Consider the following 20,683-nt stretch of genomic DNA (forward strand, 5'->3'; position numbering starts at 1 on the left):
ACAAACAAAAAAACCCTCACAACAATAGTTTTATTTGCAAAGTTTCTGAGGGTCAACCTAGATAATTATGGACAACCCAACTTTCACTGCACATCCAAATAACAAAACAAAACCAGAAGAAGGGTGTAATGTGTAACAGGTACTTAATTCTTCTTGGTTGAATCTTCACAACCTACCACTACCTGATACCACTGATCAGTTTTTCTCCATTTTATTTTCTCCAGTTACTGCTTACAAAATAGAATTTTCAGCTATCATGGAGAATAATATAAAGTAAATTTCATATTGTGGTGAACTTTTGTACTCTGGACTTCAAATAGAAATTACTTTCTTTAAAAAGACAAAATCAGAGAAGGTTCTATGCATTTGTTCATTAGTATCTCGGAACTACGCTGCAGTTATGGGGAAAATTTAAAACTTAGGAAATTTAAAGCCAATGTATCCTTATTGATTCTAGGTAGGTGTTCTCTATGATTAAGGCCATATAAAGCTGTAGGCACAGCCCACAACCCCGTTTCAGCCTGGCATCTGAACCAGGCCAGTTCACAAAGGCTGTAATTTGGACGCTGAAGAGGAGAGAATGGTACAAACAAGACAAAAAGAAATTCAACAGCAACATGAGGACCCTGCTAGAAGATCCCAAGTGCTGAAATAACAGCAGGAGACCGACTAAATCATGAAAAAAATACACTGATGCCCCATGGATCCAGTTTGCACGTAACACTAAGCCATAGTTGAGGCTTACAAGAATGAGCCACGGTGAGCCTTGTGCTTTCATGCTTTCTCCCTTCTTTCCTCTCCCAGCAAAGCAGGAAGAAGGCTGGATGGTTCCACTTTCATTTTAGATAATTTAGAACTACATCTGAACCCTAAACTGTGGTTAACTGTGGTGAAAACATCAGCTTTGAAAACCGCACAGCTTTGTAAACTTTGAAACTGCTGTTACAAAAGCTGAAAAGCTAAGTATATTCTAGCATAAGCTTTTGTAGGTTAGAATCTGCTGCATCAGAGGCATCAAATATTATTTGCAATCTGATGAAGTGGACTGTAGCCCCTAAAAACTTATGCTATAATAAATGTTTTCCTATTTATGGTGACACTGGATTGTTCTTGATGCAATGGATTAACATAGCTACACCTCTTCTGGAGGTTCTCTCAACAAATGAGAACGTAACGTGATATAATTTATGGTGAAACTTCTAGGTATGAAAACGTAAGAGACCACCACATCAGTTTGGGAAATTTCTACCAAATTCCCGTGCTCTTCTACTGTGCAGAATTTAAGTACATTCACATATCAACTCTCCTTTTTCTTCTGAATCGACTAGCCAATGAGCCATTTGGAAACAATTATTTGGAGCAAATAGAGAGGCTTTTCTAGCATATAGGATCAGTCAGTTACCTCCATGCCTTTTAGGACAAAAATTGTTCAAGCCATCTCTCCGCATCCCAGTTCCAGAATATCACCAAGCCCTTTGAGCCATCACAAGATCTGAAGATGTCACAATAAGTAATCCCTGTGAACGTTATTTGTCGGGACGGGGTGGGGGGGAGAGAGAAGGGATCAGGAAAAGAGCCTCAAGTTTGACGAGCAGTTGTTTGTGATCACACGCCATGACCAATGGCAAACTGAGGGAGACAAGAGTGCCTTTATCAAGGAGCCCTAAGCAAGCTCATAATTACTGGAAGTTATGAAAACATTACACTCCAGCTAGCAGGAACTATGGGCCACTGTGCAGATGGCATGTCTTTCCTAATCCAATGTGACAGCCTCCCCGACATGCTCAAAGCAGCCCTTTAAAGGATCCTAATGGTTCTGAAATCGTGGCAGCATTAGAAACCGCTTTCAGAGGCGGCATGGGCCTGTCGTTGAGTTGCCCCGGCTCACAGCCCATTCAAAACCAAGAATAAACTTCTCCCCTCATCCACATTCGTCAGCACAAAAGTAGAAAATCCAGGACTACGTTTTGCAAGTAAACCTTCTCTGCCCACCAAGAATGTACTTTGAACGCTGGTCTGGTTGATTTGGCAAGGACTGAGACAACACTTAGAATGTCATGCAGCTCTATGCGTCAGGCCCAGCCAGTACCATTTTTTTTGAAAGAGCAGCCTATTCCAATTCAAATAATTATGATGCTCTTGTCTAGACTTTTTCTGCTTTAGCTCTCTTAAGAGCTCCGAACGCAACACGGCAATTTCAGTTTCTAAATTTGTCGTGCAAATGGATTGAATAGCTGTGGCGATTAAAACAGAGGATCTGCCAGAAAACAAAAAAGACTGCTACACAGGGAACAGTTTTGACACTTTGAAGAAATGGCGCTATTATGACAATGGAGCAAGCACTGACTGTGTTCCGCAAATAATCTAATGGAAATATGTAAGTAGTGTTTGTATTGTTATGAGATTGTGGATGCCAGATACCTAGAATTCAACAAGTAGGGCTGGGCAATATCTGGTTTCCAACTCTCCTTCGCTAGATACCTCCCTGTGACCAACGTTAGCTCTAAAAACAAATGCATCCCTCCATGTACCAGATTAGCAATGATTGCTGGAAGGAGAACAGAGAAAAGAAACACCGTGGTGCTCCTGTAGAAGCCTTCGTCTGCCCCACCTGCAATGAAACATGTCTCTCCCATATTGGTCTCTACAGCCACAGCAGGTTTGACTTTACTGCCCAAAGGCTAACTCTTCCATTGTCTCTTGAGACAGACGGATGCCAACAACCTCCATGTACTAAGCAGCACACAAAAAATGGCACTTGAAAAAGCACATTTATGCATATTTTTAACTCCTTTAGGAGACACTTCGCAACAGCTAAAGCCTGAAGTATTTCAACTTCAGCTAAGAGATAATCCAGGATCTGGCCACATGCAGCAATCTAGCTAATCCTGTTACAGCAGGGCAACACGACTTCCAGAAATTTACAAGGCTGGTTACATAAATCTTCCTTAACACCATTATAGGACAGAGTAGAGATTACAATACATCTCTAACCTAAACACTGTTACATGCTCAACTTTCACTGACTGGATTGGATTGAAGCGGAGCAGATCACATTTTCTCCAGCTTCAAAATGCACTGACAGCTATAAGAAACGAGCCCCTCTTCCCCTCCCCAAATACTTGGCTGTTCACATTTGACCTTCACGCACACAGCAAATGTATTAATGAATCCAGTGCAAAGACTGAGAGACAGCAACTAAGCATTAAAAGCAAAAAGTGTGCTTCCTAAGAGATATCTTAGGTCAAACTGCTGATGAATACCTAAATAGATTTCATTTCCACCCCAGTTGTTCAACTGAAGTACACCACATACCTGTTTTTTGCAGTCTTCAAAAAACAGACCAACTGCAAACTGAAATATAGTGTATATTATATACATTGTGTACAATATTACCATGCAAGTGGTGTTTCAGAAACTTTGTGTGGAGGGCTCTAAAGGTTTGGAGAGATTAGCCTCAACCATATATAATTTATTGATCAAAAGCAAATTTGAGTATGGAGTAGAATTGAAGATAGCTTGGGAATCCGACAGGTGTGAAATTTAGTGCAGTGGAATGGAAATATATGTGGCCACATCTCAAAAATTGTCTCAGCAAGGTTGCATCATATGAATAAATCTCTCCCGCTTAGGTGCTATCCAGTAAGAGGGCGACTTGTTCCTTTTAAGGTGGCAATGTAATACAGTTAAGACTTTTTGAAGAGGGCCTTTTTAACAGTTAGTGGTATTACAACCTTGCATCCAACCTCCAGCTTACTCTACTTACAGAACACAATAAAAAGGTAGTGCGTAAGGACCTCATAATAAACCTCTTTGTGGAAGCTCAAAGGTACATAGGACATTTCTGGAAATCTAAAGGAGGTTTTCCCATTCAATAATGGTACTACAAGACATGGCAGTCAACACCAGCTGAAAAGCTGACAGGTAGTTGTAGAATTGTTGGGAGAGAAGGGAATGAAATATAGCAGGAGAACGCTCACGAAGTACAGATCCTTTTCATTATGTAAAATCAACCATAAATAAGAAGTGTACCCCCCCAACTCAATTGCCCAGTAGACTTGATGGCCCTTGTGGTCCCCTTCCAACTCTACAACTTTTATGGGGTTGGGGGGGGCGGCTTGTAGAATCTTTACTAGTTTTTGTTGGGACTGTGTGCCCCCGATAAAGCCATTCATTGTATGTATTACTTGAAGACTTGACTCAAGATAACTGTTGTTCATTTCAAGCAAACAGTTCTTAACAAAGTATTTACAGGCAATAATGCTATGCAAGTATATGCGTTATGTGGTGGTGGTGAATTACTGCAGCGAAACAAAAAGTAGATGACCCAAATCATGAATTGCATGGAAGCAGTAAATAACAGGTCACTGTTTAAAACCAAATTCGTGAGAAATAGTATTTTCCACACGCAAGCAACTTGTGGAATCTATTCTAAAGAAGCATGGCAAAAGTCAGCAATTTAACTGCAGCCAGATAAAGCATTTTTTTTTTTTTCATTTCAGATTATCTTCACAAGAGGTCATGAAAATTATGGACTGGCCTAACCACTGCTCTGGAAGAGTCCAGGAGGGTGTGACACTATCTGTCAACTGATCAGTGAAATTGGATTTGACACTAACCAAGAGACAAATATGTCCTGTTAGACTTACTATTCACTTTAGGGAGTGAAATTTTACGGAGTGCAAATGTTTTAGGGAATGCAAATTTCTCCAGGGAATGGTCTTAAAATAAGTTTTTTAGTGTGAGGAATAAGTCCGCTATTATTTTTGTGATTGGTAAGTCTACGTTTGACAATGAACCACATAAACTGGTTCCGGAAAACCAAAGAATTTTAATTTTACCTTCTGAAAATGTCAAGCAATTCATCATCAACATCATCATAAATATAACTACAAGTACTCGGTGATCATTTTTAATGATTTCTATGCAACACAACACATTATGTTATGTTTTGCAACATAATGTGCAACACATTATGGCATTGCAGGGTTTCAAATCCATTTTAAAGGCCTTGTGTCAATTGTTGAGTGTGTGTGTGTGTGTTGTTGGTTGTGTGTGTGTGTGTGTGTGTGTGTGTGTGTGTGTGTGTGTGTTTGTGTGTTTCAGTAAAACAAAAGTGCTGGTGCCCTACACCAGCCACTGAAAGAATGCCCCCTATTTCTTCTGAACTCTCCCCCTTTCCCAGTTCGATAATTCAATCTCCAGTCCTGCTGACCTAGTTTATCCCAGGAAGGGAAATGTTTACATGAATATAAAATGCAATGTGCTTTTCATTTATTCAAAATAATATTTGCAATGCTGTACTGTTTAAACGCATGCAAACACACAACCCTAGTATTGAAAAGGCGTATTTATGTTTACTGAACAAAACGCATCCATATGCTTCATGAAAACTGTAATGAGCCATGTTCAATTGTATCATGACTCATCACTTGGTTCAATGAGGTTGGATTGCTATGCAGTTGTTTCTTCAAAAGCAGTAGTTCGTGGATTTATTTATTTTTAGTTAAGTCTTATCAATCCATCAGCATAAACAATTTGACTTGGTGCAGAAATACACACTAACTCAGACTCTATGGTTTGCAGTGTGAACAGTTCATTACCCTGGCGGGTTCTCTAAGGACAGTGGAGCAGCAAGCTTTGAGTCAAACTGAATTTCAACAAGACTATTTGATAAACATTCTTTTAAAACACATACACACACACAACCCCATTGGATCCAGGTCTTGTCCTTTAAAACAAATTTTAAATCAAACTTTTAGAAGGCTTGCTGTCCCTGCCTGCTCCTCCGGGAGGTGCTGCTGTCACCAATAAGGTGCCACTCTGGGAATTGATCTGATGAATTGATAAAAAAAGCTATGACAAAATGGGCAATAGATTTGGGCATAATATAGAATATGATGCATGGGTCAAACTTTGGAATGAGAATTTAAAATTTACTGCATGCTCTACTTTAAAAGAGAACGTAATGAAAATGGTTTATCGCTGATATCTTACTCCCATCAAACTAGCAAAAATGTATAGGACGAGTAGCAAAATCTGTTGGAAATGTAAAGAAAAGGACGGTGATTTTTACCACATGTGGTGGACATGTGATAAAATGAAAGAGTTTTGGGAATTGATCTATAATGAATTAAAAAAGATGTTTAAATATACTTTCCCAAAAAAGCCTGAAGAACTATTGTTAGGTTTGATAGGAGAGGATATTAAGAAGACAGACCAAAGACTATATATGTATGCTACGACAGCAGCCAGAGTTCTGATAGCCCCAAAGTGGAAAACACAGGAGATACCGACTGTAAAGGAGTGGCAGACAAAGTTGGTCGTGTACGAGGAATTAGCAAAACTGACACATAGGATTCGCAGTCAGGAGGAAACAAAGTACCAAAAAGAATGAAGTAAATTTATGGTCTATATCAGTGAGAACTGTAGAAATTTGAAGACGTTAGCAGGACTGAAATAAATCTTATGTCACGGTTTAGTCTTTTACTAATGAAACTGTGAATTAAAGATTGGAATAAGAAAACCTGCGGAAGGGAAGGAGGGAAGTCAATGGCTCTATGGAGCATAAAGTAAGATAGATGTAAAAAGACTTGATATATTTGTTTGTTGGTGTTGATATATCTAAAATGAAAACTTAATAAAAAGCATATTAAAAAAAAAATAAGGTGCCACTCGGTGGCGCTCAGGAGCTGGTGATAAGGAGGAGCAAGGGGGGGTCCTGGGTGGAACAGTGAGGAGGGGCAACCACTGCCCCAGGGTCTGGATCGGCAGCTGAATGAGCTTAAAGCACCCAAGAGGGAGAAAGGGTTTTCAAAATGCATGCATTTGTAGGAGAGTGCCAACTTTTGGGGGATAATAATAATAATAATAAATTTATACCCCACCCTTCCTGGTTCAGAAAACTGTGCTCAGGGCGGCTAACAACAAATTTAAAACACTTACCGTATTTTTCGCCCTATAGGACGCACTTTTTCCCCTCCAAAAATGAAGGGGAAATGTGTGTGCGTCCTATGGGGCAAATGCAGGCTTTTGCTGAAACCTGGAGAGCGAGAGGGGTCGGTGCGCACCGACCCCTCTCACTCTCCAGGCTTCAGGAGAGCCCCACCGCCAGCCCCACAAGCTCGGGGGACAGCGGGGAGGCGGAATGCCGCCATCCCACTGTCCCCCGACTTGGTTAGAAGGCTGGCGGGGGGGAGAAGCCTGCTCCTCCCCGTCGCCAGCCCCGCAAACTCGGGTGACAGCGGGGAGGCGCAGCGCTGTCTCCCGACCTGGTTTGGAGGCTGGTGGAGGGCTTTCGTGTTCAGATATCTGAAGAAGTGTGCATGCACACGAAAGCTTATGCCCAGAACAAACTTAGTTGGTATCTAAGGTGCTACTGGAGAATTTTTAAATTGGTTCAACATGTTTGCTATTAGTCAATGTGCACTCCAACATGTTGCATTCTTGAATGTATTCCATGATATCCTATACTGAAAGGTGCCCTTCCTAAGTAAATCCATGCCGTGTTGCTATCAGCCAATGGCGTAGCGTGGGGGGTGCAGGGGGGCCGGACGCACCGGACGCAACATCTGGGGGGGGGCGCGCTCGCACTCGCAGCTCTCTGCCCCTACCTGGCTCACTCACTCTCTCTCACTGCAGTGCTGGCTGTGCGAATCCGATCCAAGCCGCTGGGTCGCCGCCCACTGTGGAGGGGCTGGGTGCCAGGCGTGCGGTGCGGAGAGAGAGCGAGGGACTATCTGGGGGAGGGACAGTGCAGCGGCCGCCCAGCGCAGCGCTGAGCACGGGAGAGAACCACACCAGACCAGACCAGGCAGCAGCAAGAAGAAGCTGGCAGCGGCGGCAGGTTAGGGGTTAGGGGGCGCAAATTACTTGCCTTGCCCCGGGTTAGGGGGTGCAAATTACTTGCCTGGCCCGGGTTAGGGGGCGCAAATTACTTGCCTTGCCCCGGGTGCTGACAACCCACGCTACGCCGCTGCTATCAGTGTTACTAAGCACTTTGCCAAATACCCTATTTAAGTTGAAAGCGGCAGTTGCCAATGATTAATTAGGAAGTCAAACACAACATGAGGAAGCAGGCAAAACTCAGCTTTCTGCAACTGGAGGAGAGGTGCATCCATCTACATGTTTCAGTAACCAGAAATTTCAAGTGCTGAGGGTCTTGACAGAGTGTGCTCCTATGGTCCGGACCTCCTAAGGCCGGGACATTTGCTTCTTTGACAAGAAGCAAAGTTCTGGAATCTCCCTAAGGAGCATTCCAGAATTCCAATGCAAGAAGCCAATTCAAATATTTTGCCCGCTTTGTGGTCTCTGCCCCCCAACCTCTGATGAAAGGGGAATGTGGATTGCCAACTAAGAATGGTCAAAGCACAGATCGTAGGACGTATAGGACAGTAGGCGAAGAAAACTTCAGTTTCCCTTACCTGGGAGAAACTGAGGCCATTCAATGGGTGGCATTGCTCCTCTACTTTTTCCACTGCCCCGGTCTGCTTTCGAAGGCGTTCAGCTTCCTGGGCGAGGTAGAGATCCAAGACAGGTACACCACGTGACTTAATGTCCACCTCAGTCAGAGAATTCACCATCAGCATGACCCATACCGGCCTTTTCCTCTCCCAGTTGCCTGCGATGGCATTGAAGAGATAGTCAGCATACAGGCCTTTGCCCCGTTGGTCTGGAGTCATCCAGGAAGGCATCATGAGCTTGACGTATTCCAAGTGGCGCTTGAGCCGGCGGTAAATGTCCCTGGGAAGCACATCCTGAAGGTTTTCGCCCTGTGGCAGGAGCTGGCAACTGGTAAGAGCAGAGATTGTGTAGGGATCGGTGAGGTCCAATTCAAAGTAGACAATATGGCTCTGCTGGAAGGCCCTCTTGGAGTTGTCAGGGATAAAATCCCAGACCCGGGTATACGGGACGTGAATGGTACCAAAAAAGTAGGATGGCGGGTCTCTTTTTATAGTCCACAGGAAGGAGTTCAGCTCACTTTGCTGAAGAGAAGGAAACACAACAATGAAAACAGGGCACTATATGGAGAGATAACATGGGAGATCAGCGTCAGTCATATTCAATTGGTGGACAAGTTGGTTGGCTGGGCTCTAAAGTCAGAGGCAGTAGAGCTAGGCTTTGTGATTGCAGGTGCGGTGCTAATGTTAAATGGCGTCAAAACTAGTCTTCCCCCCAAAAAATGAGCGGCAGAAAAACAGCTTCTTACCTAGATATTAGAAACCAGCAACTATTCCCTTAATGACCAGCTACACAAGAGATTGCAGAAACAGAGAAAGTACTCTTTGAGGCAAGCAGAAGGATTGGCTAACTGGTCTAATGCAAGCTGAAGTTAAAATGGACATTTAAAGTTCACAGCAATAAGCAACGTACACACATATTTTACACGAAAACAATGCATTTCTCTAAACATATATCCTTTTGATAACAGAAAGGTTTGGGGGTTGTTGTTTTTTGCAAAAGCATAGAAATACCTACCCCCCAAGGTTTTTTAAAAATGTATTTCAAAAAGCAAGAACTTTGGTTTCATTTCAGTAAACGTGCAAGTGATTTTGTAAAACATCAAAGTCCCCAACATTTCCCAATATGAAAAAAATTGTGACGCTTCAAATATCCCATATTTGCTTTTATTAGTTCAAAAATCTAATACTAAGAGACTAACCTAACCTAAAGATAAAGGCAAAGGATTTTTTTTTAAAAGGAAAGAAAAACAAAACCACTATTTTATGTGGTGATAAGATGAATGAAGATAACTGAAAACCCAGAAAGGCGAGAAGTGTCACCTACCCACTTAAAAGCAAACAAAGAGTCCTGAAAGCCACCACAGGCTTGGAGAGGGTTGGAAGGTCAACACTCCTTTGTTTTAAACAAGCCTGATCTTTATGTGACAAAGAGCACACATAAGGATCCAAGTCTATCTAAAAGACATCGCAGAAAGAAAAGGTATTGCCCCCTGGACCGCTCAGAATTTCATTAACTCCCTTCTCTGTTTTCAAATCTAATGTATTGAAAGCCCCATGATGAGACAAAGACCTGTGTTTGGGATGAATGTCCTATGCAGGGCATTGGTGATGACTGTCAAGACTCTCTGCACTGCAAATTTAAAACTAAATTTTGTGGTTGGGGTGAGGGGAGGGGAGGTCAGTCAGCTTACACCACCAGAACTGCTCTTCCCTCATAATAGGTTTTTTTCTAAACCGTGCATAACAAAACAGGGGTGTGAATGGGAGAAAAAAAACATGAAACCCAAGCAGAGCGCTTAGGTGGGTATCCCTCAAATACTTTTCTATACAGTGGTACCTCGGGTTACAAATGCTTCGGGTTACAAACACTTCAGGTTACAGACTACACTAACCCAGAAGTAGTGCCTCAGGTTAAGAACTTTACCTCAGGATAAGAACAGAAATCGTGCAGCGGCAGCAGGAGGCCCCATTAGCTAAAGTGGTACCTCAGGTTAAGAACAGTTTCACATTAAGAACGAACCTCCAGAACAAATTAAGTTCTTAACCAGAGGTACCACTGTATTTTATAAAGTCAAGAATATTACCACCTTCTTACAACCTGAGGCATAAAATGGGACCTGTGAAACATCTGTGAGACCACAATAAGCAGGTTTACTCACCACCGATTATTTATAAACCAAGAGGCAGCTGTTTCCATCATGATATCTAGCAATAGGACAATTGCCCTCTTAGATAAGGGGCTAGTTTCTCAATGCAGGGGTAAGCCTAAGCCTGGCGTGTACCACTGGTGGGGGGTTCTTATGTGCTCTTCCATGCAGAAAGTCAATAAAAGGCTGACATGTCAGAAAGAACGGTTCTAGACTAGCATTCTCCCCAACATGTTACTCTTCTATATGTAGGGACCAACTTGCTTTCTTTGATGGAGGGCATTTCCTTTATGTGACACCCCCCTTCACACCCACACCCACACACCCACACACACACCTGCAGATTGAAGTGGTATAGCCCAGCCTCAAGTTTACCATGCCAATGAGCACTAGGATGCAGATAGGACAACATGAGGCCAATAGAAGCCAGGTCTCCCACAGGCTCCAGACAACGTCAGCCATTGGCATCTATGGACGGCTGCCAGAGCCTTTAATTTCCACAACAACTCTTACAGCAACTTTCTTACAGCAAGGAAGTACTATTTAGGGGATAAAATTATTGTTGCACAAGAGTGCCACATCAAAATCACTTTAATTCTGATTTGCTTGTGCATGACTGAATCTCATCTGCAAATCAGCGACAGTCTGGAAGTGACTTAAGTCATACTTCATATTTTTAGGTGTGCTCCTAAAAACCTGATGTGTGAAAAGGGCCTAGATCTACTTACTTACATCAGGTCCTTAGCCTGGAGGACAAACGTGGATATAGTTTACTTGGCCTTCTCATGTACCAGTCCTACTGAAATGAATCAGTGCTACATATAACTTTCCCCCATTTCATTTTGGCTTGCACACAGGCTTCGAGTGGCCTTTGGCAGCTGAGAGGTGTTCATTCCTTTCGGGGGAAAGCTATTTTGGCTGGCTCACTAATATGTTTTATTTTTTAGGTATTTAAAAATAGATGCAAACCTAATTCAAGCTTTCTACAAAAAAAGAAATCCAAAGAGTTCATCGCCTCTTGTTGCCCCCCCCCCCCCACCCACAAGGAAAGGATAAAATAGCATTTCTAGGACCAAAACAGGAAGTAACATTCCATTCTAGAAAGAAACGTTTCCCATGTCATTTGTTGGTAAGCGTATTCAGTGTTGCGGGTTCACAGGAATGTTTGAGAAGCAACAAGCTTTTCTCGTTGATAATCCGAATGGGAACATATCTGAATGTAGTACCCTATAACCTGCCATCATTTTCACCTTCAAAGATAATCTGAAAACTGTTTAGTGGGAAACATTAGCGCTACAATACTGCGTGCCAGTATTATCTAATATGTTGGAGAAGCTTGGGTTCAACACACAGGGCAAATTCCTATGTATCAGGAGGCCTGCTGGCTGCTTTGCCTGCCATTCCCCACACTGCTCTTCTAAAAGACAACAGTGGGGGAAGTCAGAACATTAGTGGTTCTTTGCACAAAATGTAGTGGAATTTAAAAAAACAAAAAACAGCAGCCATGTAGGATGAAGTTGATGGGGGAGAGAAAGCTATATTGCTCTAGGAACCTAATGAAATAAAAAAAAATCAGGTCTTAGATATATAATAAATGTTCATAAATGTACCAAGCAAACATGTACCTAAATATATAAACCACATGTCTGGAGCAGCACAGGAAGACCGTCCTGAAACCACTTTGACTGACCAAATCTTTTCTCTGCAAGGAGAGAGGGGGTGAGGGAACCTTCCCATTGTCTCAGGAACTGGGAAATCACCATCTCAAAGAAATGGACAGACTACCAGGAAAGGCAATCAAATAAGGCATTATCAGATAACCTGGCAGACGGGTTGTTGTAGACCACCTTTTCTGTGATGTATGTATGATGTATGGAGGGGTGGTCTTGAGCTCCAGGGCAGGGAATTTAAAATGTCTATGTAAGGGCAGGCACACCTTTGTTCTGGGTCCTCCTCTGTCCTCCTGCATGTGAGGGGAGCACCCTGTTGCAACTGTTCAATAAGGATCAGGCTTACTAGCTGCTTTGCTTCTCAATATTCTCTGGTTGGCCTCTGTTATTTTCTTCTACCGATGGAGAACCTACAAAGGACTCTATAAGGGCTCTTGTGTCCCCCATAAGGGAATAAGGGAAGAGAACTGGCTCTCACAAAGCCAGGGATGGACAATTTAGGAATTTCCTTAACAGAAAAGAAAATGCCGTTTCCAGATGGCCTGTTAACCAAGCATTCGCTTGCCTGCACATAGAAGTTAGCAGATACCAGCTATCTATTGAGCCTTAATTCTGATTTGCACGGCAGGGAGAACCCAGGATGTTGTGCCAAGCAAGTATCACCCCACAATTTCCAGTGCATTTTCCTATCGCTCTCCCTATGACCAAAAACAAAAACCCCACCATCTTTTGGTAAGGGGATGGGTCAGGCTTGGTGTGGAAGAGGGCCAGAGCAACTGTGACTCTGCTTGACCTGAATCTGCCACCAAGGGACTGAATCTCATGCCGGAAGAGCCACACCTCTGGAAGCTCCCATAGGTAAAAATTAATACAGAAGTCCAAGACAACTCATATTATTTGAGAAGTCTGGGTTGTATGCAACGGAGTTTTACTCAGAGTAGACCCACGTTAGTTGTGTCTATTGATTTCAATAGGTCTTCTCCAAATAGAACAAGCATTAGCTACAACCTTCTTCAGAAACCAGGAGGTTCTCATCTCTAATGGTGGTGTTGTGTAGGATGGCGAAAAGAATGGGCCTTCTTTGCAGTGGTTCCCTGTTTGTGGAATGCTCTCCCCAGAGAGGTTTGCCAGGCGCCTTCATTATGCACCTTTTGGTGCCAGACAAAAAAAGTTCCTCTTTAACCAGGCCTTTGGCTGGTTGACATCCAATGCCCTTTGAAAATTTGTTGAGGAGGAAGGGGTTATAGGGTTGTTGTTGTTGTTGTTGTTGTTATCACTACTATTACTATTATTATTATTATGTTGCTGCTGCTGTTGTTGTTGCATTTATTTTGTGTTTTTATATTGTAACCGCCCTGAAACCTGTGGGTATAGGGCAGTATGCAAATTAAATAAATAATGTGTTGGACCAGAGTTCAAATCCCTACTCACCCACTGGGTGATCTATTTTTCAGCTTGACTTACCTCACAGTGTTGTTGCGAAGAGAAAGCAGAGAGGGGGGAAACATGTACTTGAGATCTTTGCAGGGAAGGGGGCATAGAAAGGTACCGTAGTTATGATTTGAAAGAAGTGACTGAAACATATAAATGGAGATTTGCTCGCTTTTAAATATCAGGTGCCAAACAGAGAGCAAGGCAAGTCGCGCACGGAACGGAACGGAGGGGTTATGGGAATCCCCCCTTCAGATGACAGGAGCATCTTCTTCCTACAGAACACGCTTTCGAGATAATTTTACAAATCAGAATAACAGGCCCAAACGGACCGCAGGGAAGGGAACCCCTGAATCACTTTCCAGCTTCATGATATGCAATGTCCCAGGTATGCAGCAGGCAAGGTGCTGGTCAGAAGGCAGGATGTGGGTTCCAACCTCAAAACAAGAGAGCAAACTGCTGCTGTCCAGCACAGCAAACCATAAAAACATAGCAGACTTACACCTTACATTTTGAGCTTCAGTTCCAAAAAAAGTACCCAAGTAAGAAGCACAGACACACATATTGCCATTATTGTATAATGAAGAAGAAGAAGAAGAAGAAGAAGAAGACGACGACGGAACGTTCCTGGCCAAACAAATATTAGTATGAACCAACTTTAGAAGCCTGTGCCAATGCAGCACACAGCAACAATACTGGCTGTGACCCTGATCAAATGACTCTAACAAATACTGTTTGGTGACTTCCTATTACCTGACAGTTCTGTGAAGCCAAGAACATTTTGTGTAGGGCATAAAGGTAAAGGGACCCCTGACCATTAAGTCCAGTCATGACCGACTCTGGGGTTGCGGTGCTCATCTCGCTTTATTGCCCAAGGGAGCCAGCGTACAGCTTCCGGGTCATGTGGCCAGCAGGACTAAGCCGCTTCTGGCGAACCCGAGCAGCGCATGGAAATGCTGTTTACCTTCCCGATGGAGCGGTACCTATTTATCTACTTGCACTTTGACATGCTTTCGAACTGATAGGTTGGCAGGAGCAGGGACCGAGCAACGGGATGTCACCCTGTCGCGGGGATTTGAACCACCGACCTTCTGATCGGCAAGCCCTAGGCTCTGTGGTTTAACCCACAGTGCTACCCGCGTCCCTTGTGTAGGCATAGCCTCCTTTTTATTTAAAACTACACGAGAGGGTCACTTGCTAGCAATGGGGTAGGAGAGACAGTCCATTTCTCCTCCTACTCTACAGCAATCATGGTCACCCATGCGCACACCCTTCGTTTCGGAGCAGGCACTCAATTCTCTCCAGAAAGTTTGTTCTGCCCTCTTCCATTCCACTTAAGCCAAGTGGCTTAGCTTCACCCGCTGGACAAGCGCTGCAACTGCAGGACACAAGATTCAGGTGGCACCAGGAAGCAACCATACAGCTATTGCAGCAGCATAAGCTACAAGCGTCCAATTTTATTTAAGGGCCAACTCATGGTGAGCTTCCCCACAGTGGCGTAGCGTGGGGGGTGCCAGGGGTGCCGGCCGCACCGGGTGCAACATTTGGGGGGGCGCGTTTGGCCGGCCCTCCTGGAGGAAGCAGGAACCCCACTGTCCTCGGACCTCCTCCGAAGCCTGGCGGTGGGGCGGAGAGACCTTCTCCCCGCACCAGCCTTCGGAAGGCTGCTCGGAAGCCTGGCGGTGGGGCGGAGAGACCTTCTCCCCGCGCCAGCCTTCAGATGGCTGTCCTGAAGACTTGTGGTGGGAGCAGTGGTGTAGTGTGGGGGTGCAGGGGGGTCTGCTGCACCTGGCGCAACATCTGGGGGGGGGTGCGGAAGAGACTCGAGTGCTAAAATCCACGGGTTAGGGGGCGCAAATTACTTGCCTTGCCCCGGGTGCTGAGAACCCACGCTACGCCACTGCTTCCCCATTCAGACAGTGGATGAAGAAGGCTGGCAGATCAACCTCATTCCCCCACAGCTGCCACCATCCATCTGCCCTCCAAGACAAGGGGACAAAGTCAGGCTGAGTGTGTCACTGGCAGCGTTTTAACTTTAAATAATGTTTGCCTTCACTGCAAAGCGGACTGTACTACAGACTCTCTTGAGGCCATGTCACCCAGTCACCTCCCATCTAGTGCTCTGGAACTGTGCGCAGTGCTCTGGAAATTATGGATGCTCCACTGGAGGGGGAAGGAGGGGGAATAGCTTTGTGCAGCAAAGGTCTATCATTGGAGCTGCAGATACATACAGTATGAGGTTGGGGCGGGGAGTGGAATGGGAAATATCTGCAGGTCCACTCAGGCAGTGAAGTGCCTAACAACAGCATTACAGTGGTACCTCGGGTTACAGACGCTTCAGGTTACAGACGCTTCAGGTTACAGACTCCGCTAACCCAGAAATAGTGCTTCAGGTTAAGAACTTTGCTTCAGGATGAGAACAGAAATCGTACAGCGGCGGTACGGCAGCAGCAGGAGGCCCCATTAGCTAAAGTGGTGCTTCAGGTTATGAACAGTTTCAGGTTAAGAACGGGCCTCCAGAACGAATTAAGTTTTTAAACCCGAGGTACCACTGTATATGCTGGAATTGCAAGGGCAATGGGCATGGATATAAAACATCACCACCTGCAAATCATGTTAAAGGTAGAACCACAGGGCCAGTTCGAAAGGAGCAACACCAGCCCCACAGCATTTTCAGTGGGGCAGACACACCCCCACAGACATGTCAGGATATTAAGTCAAGCCTTTGTTGGGGACCTCTGGCTCAACTCTCTCTGCAAAACCAGGCTTTATATACTTGACCAATGTTCAATATAATATTGTTAGGGAGCGGCCACCGAGACCACATAACACCGGTCCTGAAAGACCTACATTGGCTCCCAGTACATTTCAATTCAAAGTGTTGGTGCTGACATTTAAAGCCCTAAACCTGGGGTCAGAAAACTTTTTCAGCAGGGGGCCGGTCCACTGTCCCTCAGACCTTGTGGGGAGGCAGACTATATTGGGGGGGGGATGAATGAATCCCTATGCCCCACAAATACCCCAGAGATGCATTTTAAATAAAAGCACAATTCTACTCATGTAAAAACATGCTGATTCCTGGACTGTCCGCAGGCAAGACTGAGAAGGCAATTGGGCCGCATCCGGCCCCCGGGCCTTAGTTTGCCTACCCATGCCCTAAACAGCCTCCGCCCAGTAGACCTGAAGGAGCGTCTCCACCCCCATCATTCTGCCCAGACACTGAGGTCCAGTGCTGAGGGCCTTCTGGCAGTTCTCTCCCTGCAAGAAGCGAAGTTACAGGGAACCAGGCAGAGGGGCTTCTCGGTAGTAGTACTCTTCTAAATGTAGAAGGCAAAGAAGAGAGTCCAATTTAAATAGCACTCAAGCAATAAAGCTCACTGGGAACTAGGGCAGTCATCTACGGCGGGGGGGGGGAGGGGGGACTCTTGCACCTTTAATAGCTGTGTAGAAAGCACAGGATCTCACTTTCTGACCTGGCCACCCTACTGGTGACAGCCTGTCCCTCCCTCTCTCTCTAACCTACTTGACCAAGTTGCTGTGATCCGGAGAGCAACCTTCATTTGAAAAAGAGCATGACAAAAACTTAATAAATAAGCAAACATGCTCATCATTGGGTACAATACACCTTTAAGGTCTAGGGTGGTTGTTTTTTTTAACTAACCAGGTGAAGCTGGTGCTACTTAGCACAAGGTGAGTGAATGTGAGCATTTACCTTCCATTCTCATGGAAGCAGACTTAACACCAAGGAAAGCTACAGGTGGCAATACATTTTAATCAGGAGATAATGAGCTGCCTTTGAACACGTTTCACCTCCCACCTATCATTCAGACAGCAATTGCATTTGCTTAATCTATGCTATGGGAAATTAAAGGGGGAGTTTTCAAAACTACAGCTGCAGGTTGAACACAAATGCAGAACCTCAACCAACCCCTGGACCAAATCCCAGCCAAAGTTAAGCACTTCTAAAATACAATTCTCTCCGTGGCAAACCTAAGCAGCCACATAAATCTCTCTGCCAGAAGCCAATCCTCACTAGGGAAACCAAAGCATGGACCTGATTTACCGTACTTACAATAAATAACCAAGAGAATCACCATGAAAGGAAAGAGGAAAACTTGCTTTTCAAAGTGTAAAAACCTCAACAAATGAAACCGTGTTTTATTGCTGTATAGCGCACTTTAAAGTCCCATCTATTTAGGTGGAAAAGGTTGGCGCAGGTATTGAATACTGAACCCTTTCCTCTTCAGATAGTAAGTTTTTCACTTGAAGGTCCAGCTTCTGTAATAAAATATGACTTACATATGGCAAAGGGAAGTCCAGAGGTCAGGTTACCAGACTTCAAGCAAAACAGGTATCAGATTCAGCTGCATACAAAACATCACCCTCTGTTTGAAGAGGGTGTGCATGCGCAAACAAAATCCACATGCAAAACATGAAGCAAGCGTTTAATTTCCACTAATTAGCATTCCTATAGCGCCTTCAAGTGTTCAAAGCACCTGACATATAATAACTCCATAATCGTTACAATGTTCCTGCAAAAGTCAGTAATATTATCTCTGTAATCATTACAACGATCCTGTAAATTAGGTCAGTATTTTGGCCTAGAGGTGACGTTATCTCAGTAACCCTTACAACAATCCTGTGAAGTAGGTCAGTGTTATTATCCTCATATTGTAGATGGGGAGCTGAGGCTATATTGAAAGACTGTGGCAGAGGAAATATTCAAAACTGGGACTTCCTGATTCATAGCCAGTTTATTAGACTGCAAGACCAAAGCTGTACTCCACCTTCCCCTAGTGTAGTCTTGCTAAACAGTGACCACAAGCCTTACCACACAGATTCAAACACAGTGGCTCAAGTGCCATTTATGTAATATACTTGAAAAGGGAGCAATGTGTATTAGCAATGTAGCAGACAATTTCTTCTGTTTTCAATGGTCCTGCTCCCATGCCTATAATGCCAACCAGACAAGAAGCTTTTCTGCAACACCTTGTGCCCATGCCAGGAAAAGCTAGTCCTCTTAAATTTCTGCAAATCAAGCTGCTATTAAAGGTAGAGGAGGCACACCAATAAATGAAAATGGCAGCCTTAAGAATTACAGGCAAGACTGCAAGGGTGCCTTGGAGGAAGATACTAACACTAATTTGATGTTGCAGAGCAAGCATCAATGTTCAAAGTAGGCAGATATACAGATAGGGGCAGAATACCAAAAAGATACAGTAGTACCTCAGGTTAAGTACTTAATTCATTCAGGAAGTCCATTCTTAACATGAAACTGTTCTTAACATGAAGGACTACTTTAGCTAATGGGGCCTCCTGCTGCCGCCGCATTGCCGGAGCACAATTTCTGTTCTCATCCTGAAGCAAAGTTCTTAACCTGAAGCACTATTTCTGGGTTAGTGGAGTCTGTAACCTGAAGTGTCTGTAACCTGAGGTACCACTGTATTACGGAGTTCCTGAGTGATATCTCATCCACTCCATAACTGAATTTAGGACTTCAGTGTAGAATTAGCGGGGTTTGAGAAAAACATTAGATCTGCCAATTTTTCAACCAGCTTATGTCATCAAGGCTTAAATCCTACCCTTGCCTACTCAGAAGTAAGTGCCATTAAATTCAGTGGGGCTTACTCTCAGGTTAGTGGGTTTAGGGATTGCAACCTAAGCCCTTAAACAACAGCTTGAGTCCAGGCATTAGCAGGTGATAATGCTAAAAAGCACCACCTGTTGATTTCTGCAGATAAAAGTGTTGTTAAAGAGTCTTAAGCCAGGCGGGGCACTTTTCTGGTCAGTTAGAAATCCTTCCACCATACAATCAGCATCCTCCCCCCACCCCACTCAAAAAGGATTCCTGACTGTAGCCAGGTACCTCCTTTGATCAACTAAGTGCTTCCACATTTGTGTGCAAACCAGGAGTATAGGAATCTGCTACTCTTGCTTTAGAAAAACAGCATTTTTTTAATGAGTTGTTCCTGTACAGATACAATATTCCCAAAAAATGTTTCAAACTCAACTGAGTTTTGTTTGGGGGAGAATTTGGTACATTTGAGTTCAATATGCACTGGGGGAGTCTTTGAATAAAATGAGGCAGGTATCTAAATGCACAGAGAAGTTGACAATGCTGTATTATTTTTATGGATACTTTTAAATCTGTTCACCCTGAGAATGTGTGCATGATTCTTGGAGAAATGTACTAGATCCACATCAGTTCTGGTTGGAAAAAGCTACCAGAGAAGGCTGGTAAATACTGGTTGGCAAATACTTTGCTGTATTAAGGTAGCATTTCAACGGTGATGAGGCTTGTATGAAACAAACATTTCCTAGATGTTACTGAACTTACTAGCTATCAACCAGCCTCAGCTATGCTATTCTTGAATAAAGAAGCACAGCATGTGTTGGACTTGCAATTCCAGGGATGTCAGATTACCTAGTTTCTCTTCAGTCTAATTCCCATTCTGGTTCAGGGGAAGAAACTGCTCTGGTCACCCTGATAGATTAGCTTTGCTAGAAGCAAGACAGTGGAAGTAAATCTGCTGGCTATGTTGAACCTCACAGCAGCTTTTGATAGAATTAAGCATGATACCCTTTCTCAGAAGCCTGGAGGCACCATCTTACTGCGGTTGGTTCCAATAACTCCTGTAGGGCAAGTTTCAAAGCAGAACTGAAGAACTTGTCTTCATCATCTCTATGCCCTTACCTCCTGGAGGAGTTCTGCAAGGATGCCCCTTTCCTATGTTTTTCAACATTTACATGAAACCACTGGGAAAGGTAATCCAGAGTTCTAGGTGAAGTGTCATCAGGATGCTACCAATAACTAACTTAGTTGGTCTCTAAGGTGCTGCTGGAAGGAATTTTTTTTTTATCAGGATGCTAGTAAGGTAAAGGTAAAGGTACCCCTGCCCGTACGGGCCAGTCGTGTCTGACTCTAGGGTTGTGCACCCATCTCACTTGAGAGGCCGGGGGCCAGCGCTGTCCG

The 20,683-nt window shown here is 44.0% G+C and overlaps 1 protein-coding gene across 5 annotated transcripts in view; it reads right to left on the minus strand.

Moving 5' to 3' along the window:
- TRABD2A (TraB domain containing 2A) overlaps nt 1-20,683 on the minus strand; it is a 72,872-nt gene that overhangs the window by 40,820 nt on the left and 11,369 nt on the right. For 4 of the 5 annotated variants that reach the window (XM_083481477.1, XM_083481478.1, XM_083481475.1 and 1 more), the window contains exon 2: nt 8,424-8,984. In XM_083481477.1, coding sequence (XP_083337603.1) covers nt 8,424-8,984 — 561 coding nt within the window. Of the gene's footprint in view, nt 1-8,423; nt 8,985-10,032; nt 10,238-20,683 lie in introns of those variants that run through there. The other variant, XM_083481476.1, reaches the window with a different exon arrangement.

The sequence above is a fragment of the Podarcis liolepis genome (assembly GCF_965112155.1).
Source record: "Podarcis liolepis genome assembly, chromosome: 17".
NCBI lineage: Eukaryota > Metazoa > Chordata > Lepidosauria > Squamata > Lacertidae > Podarcis > Podarcis liolepis.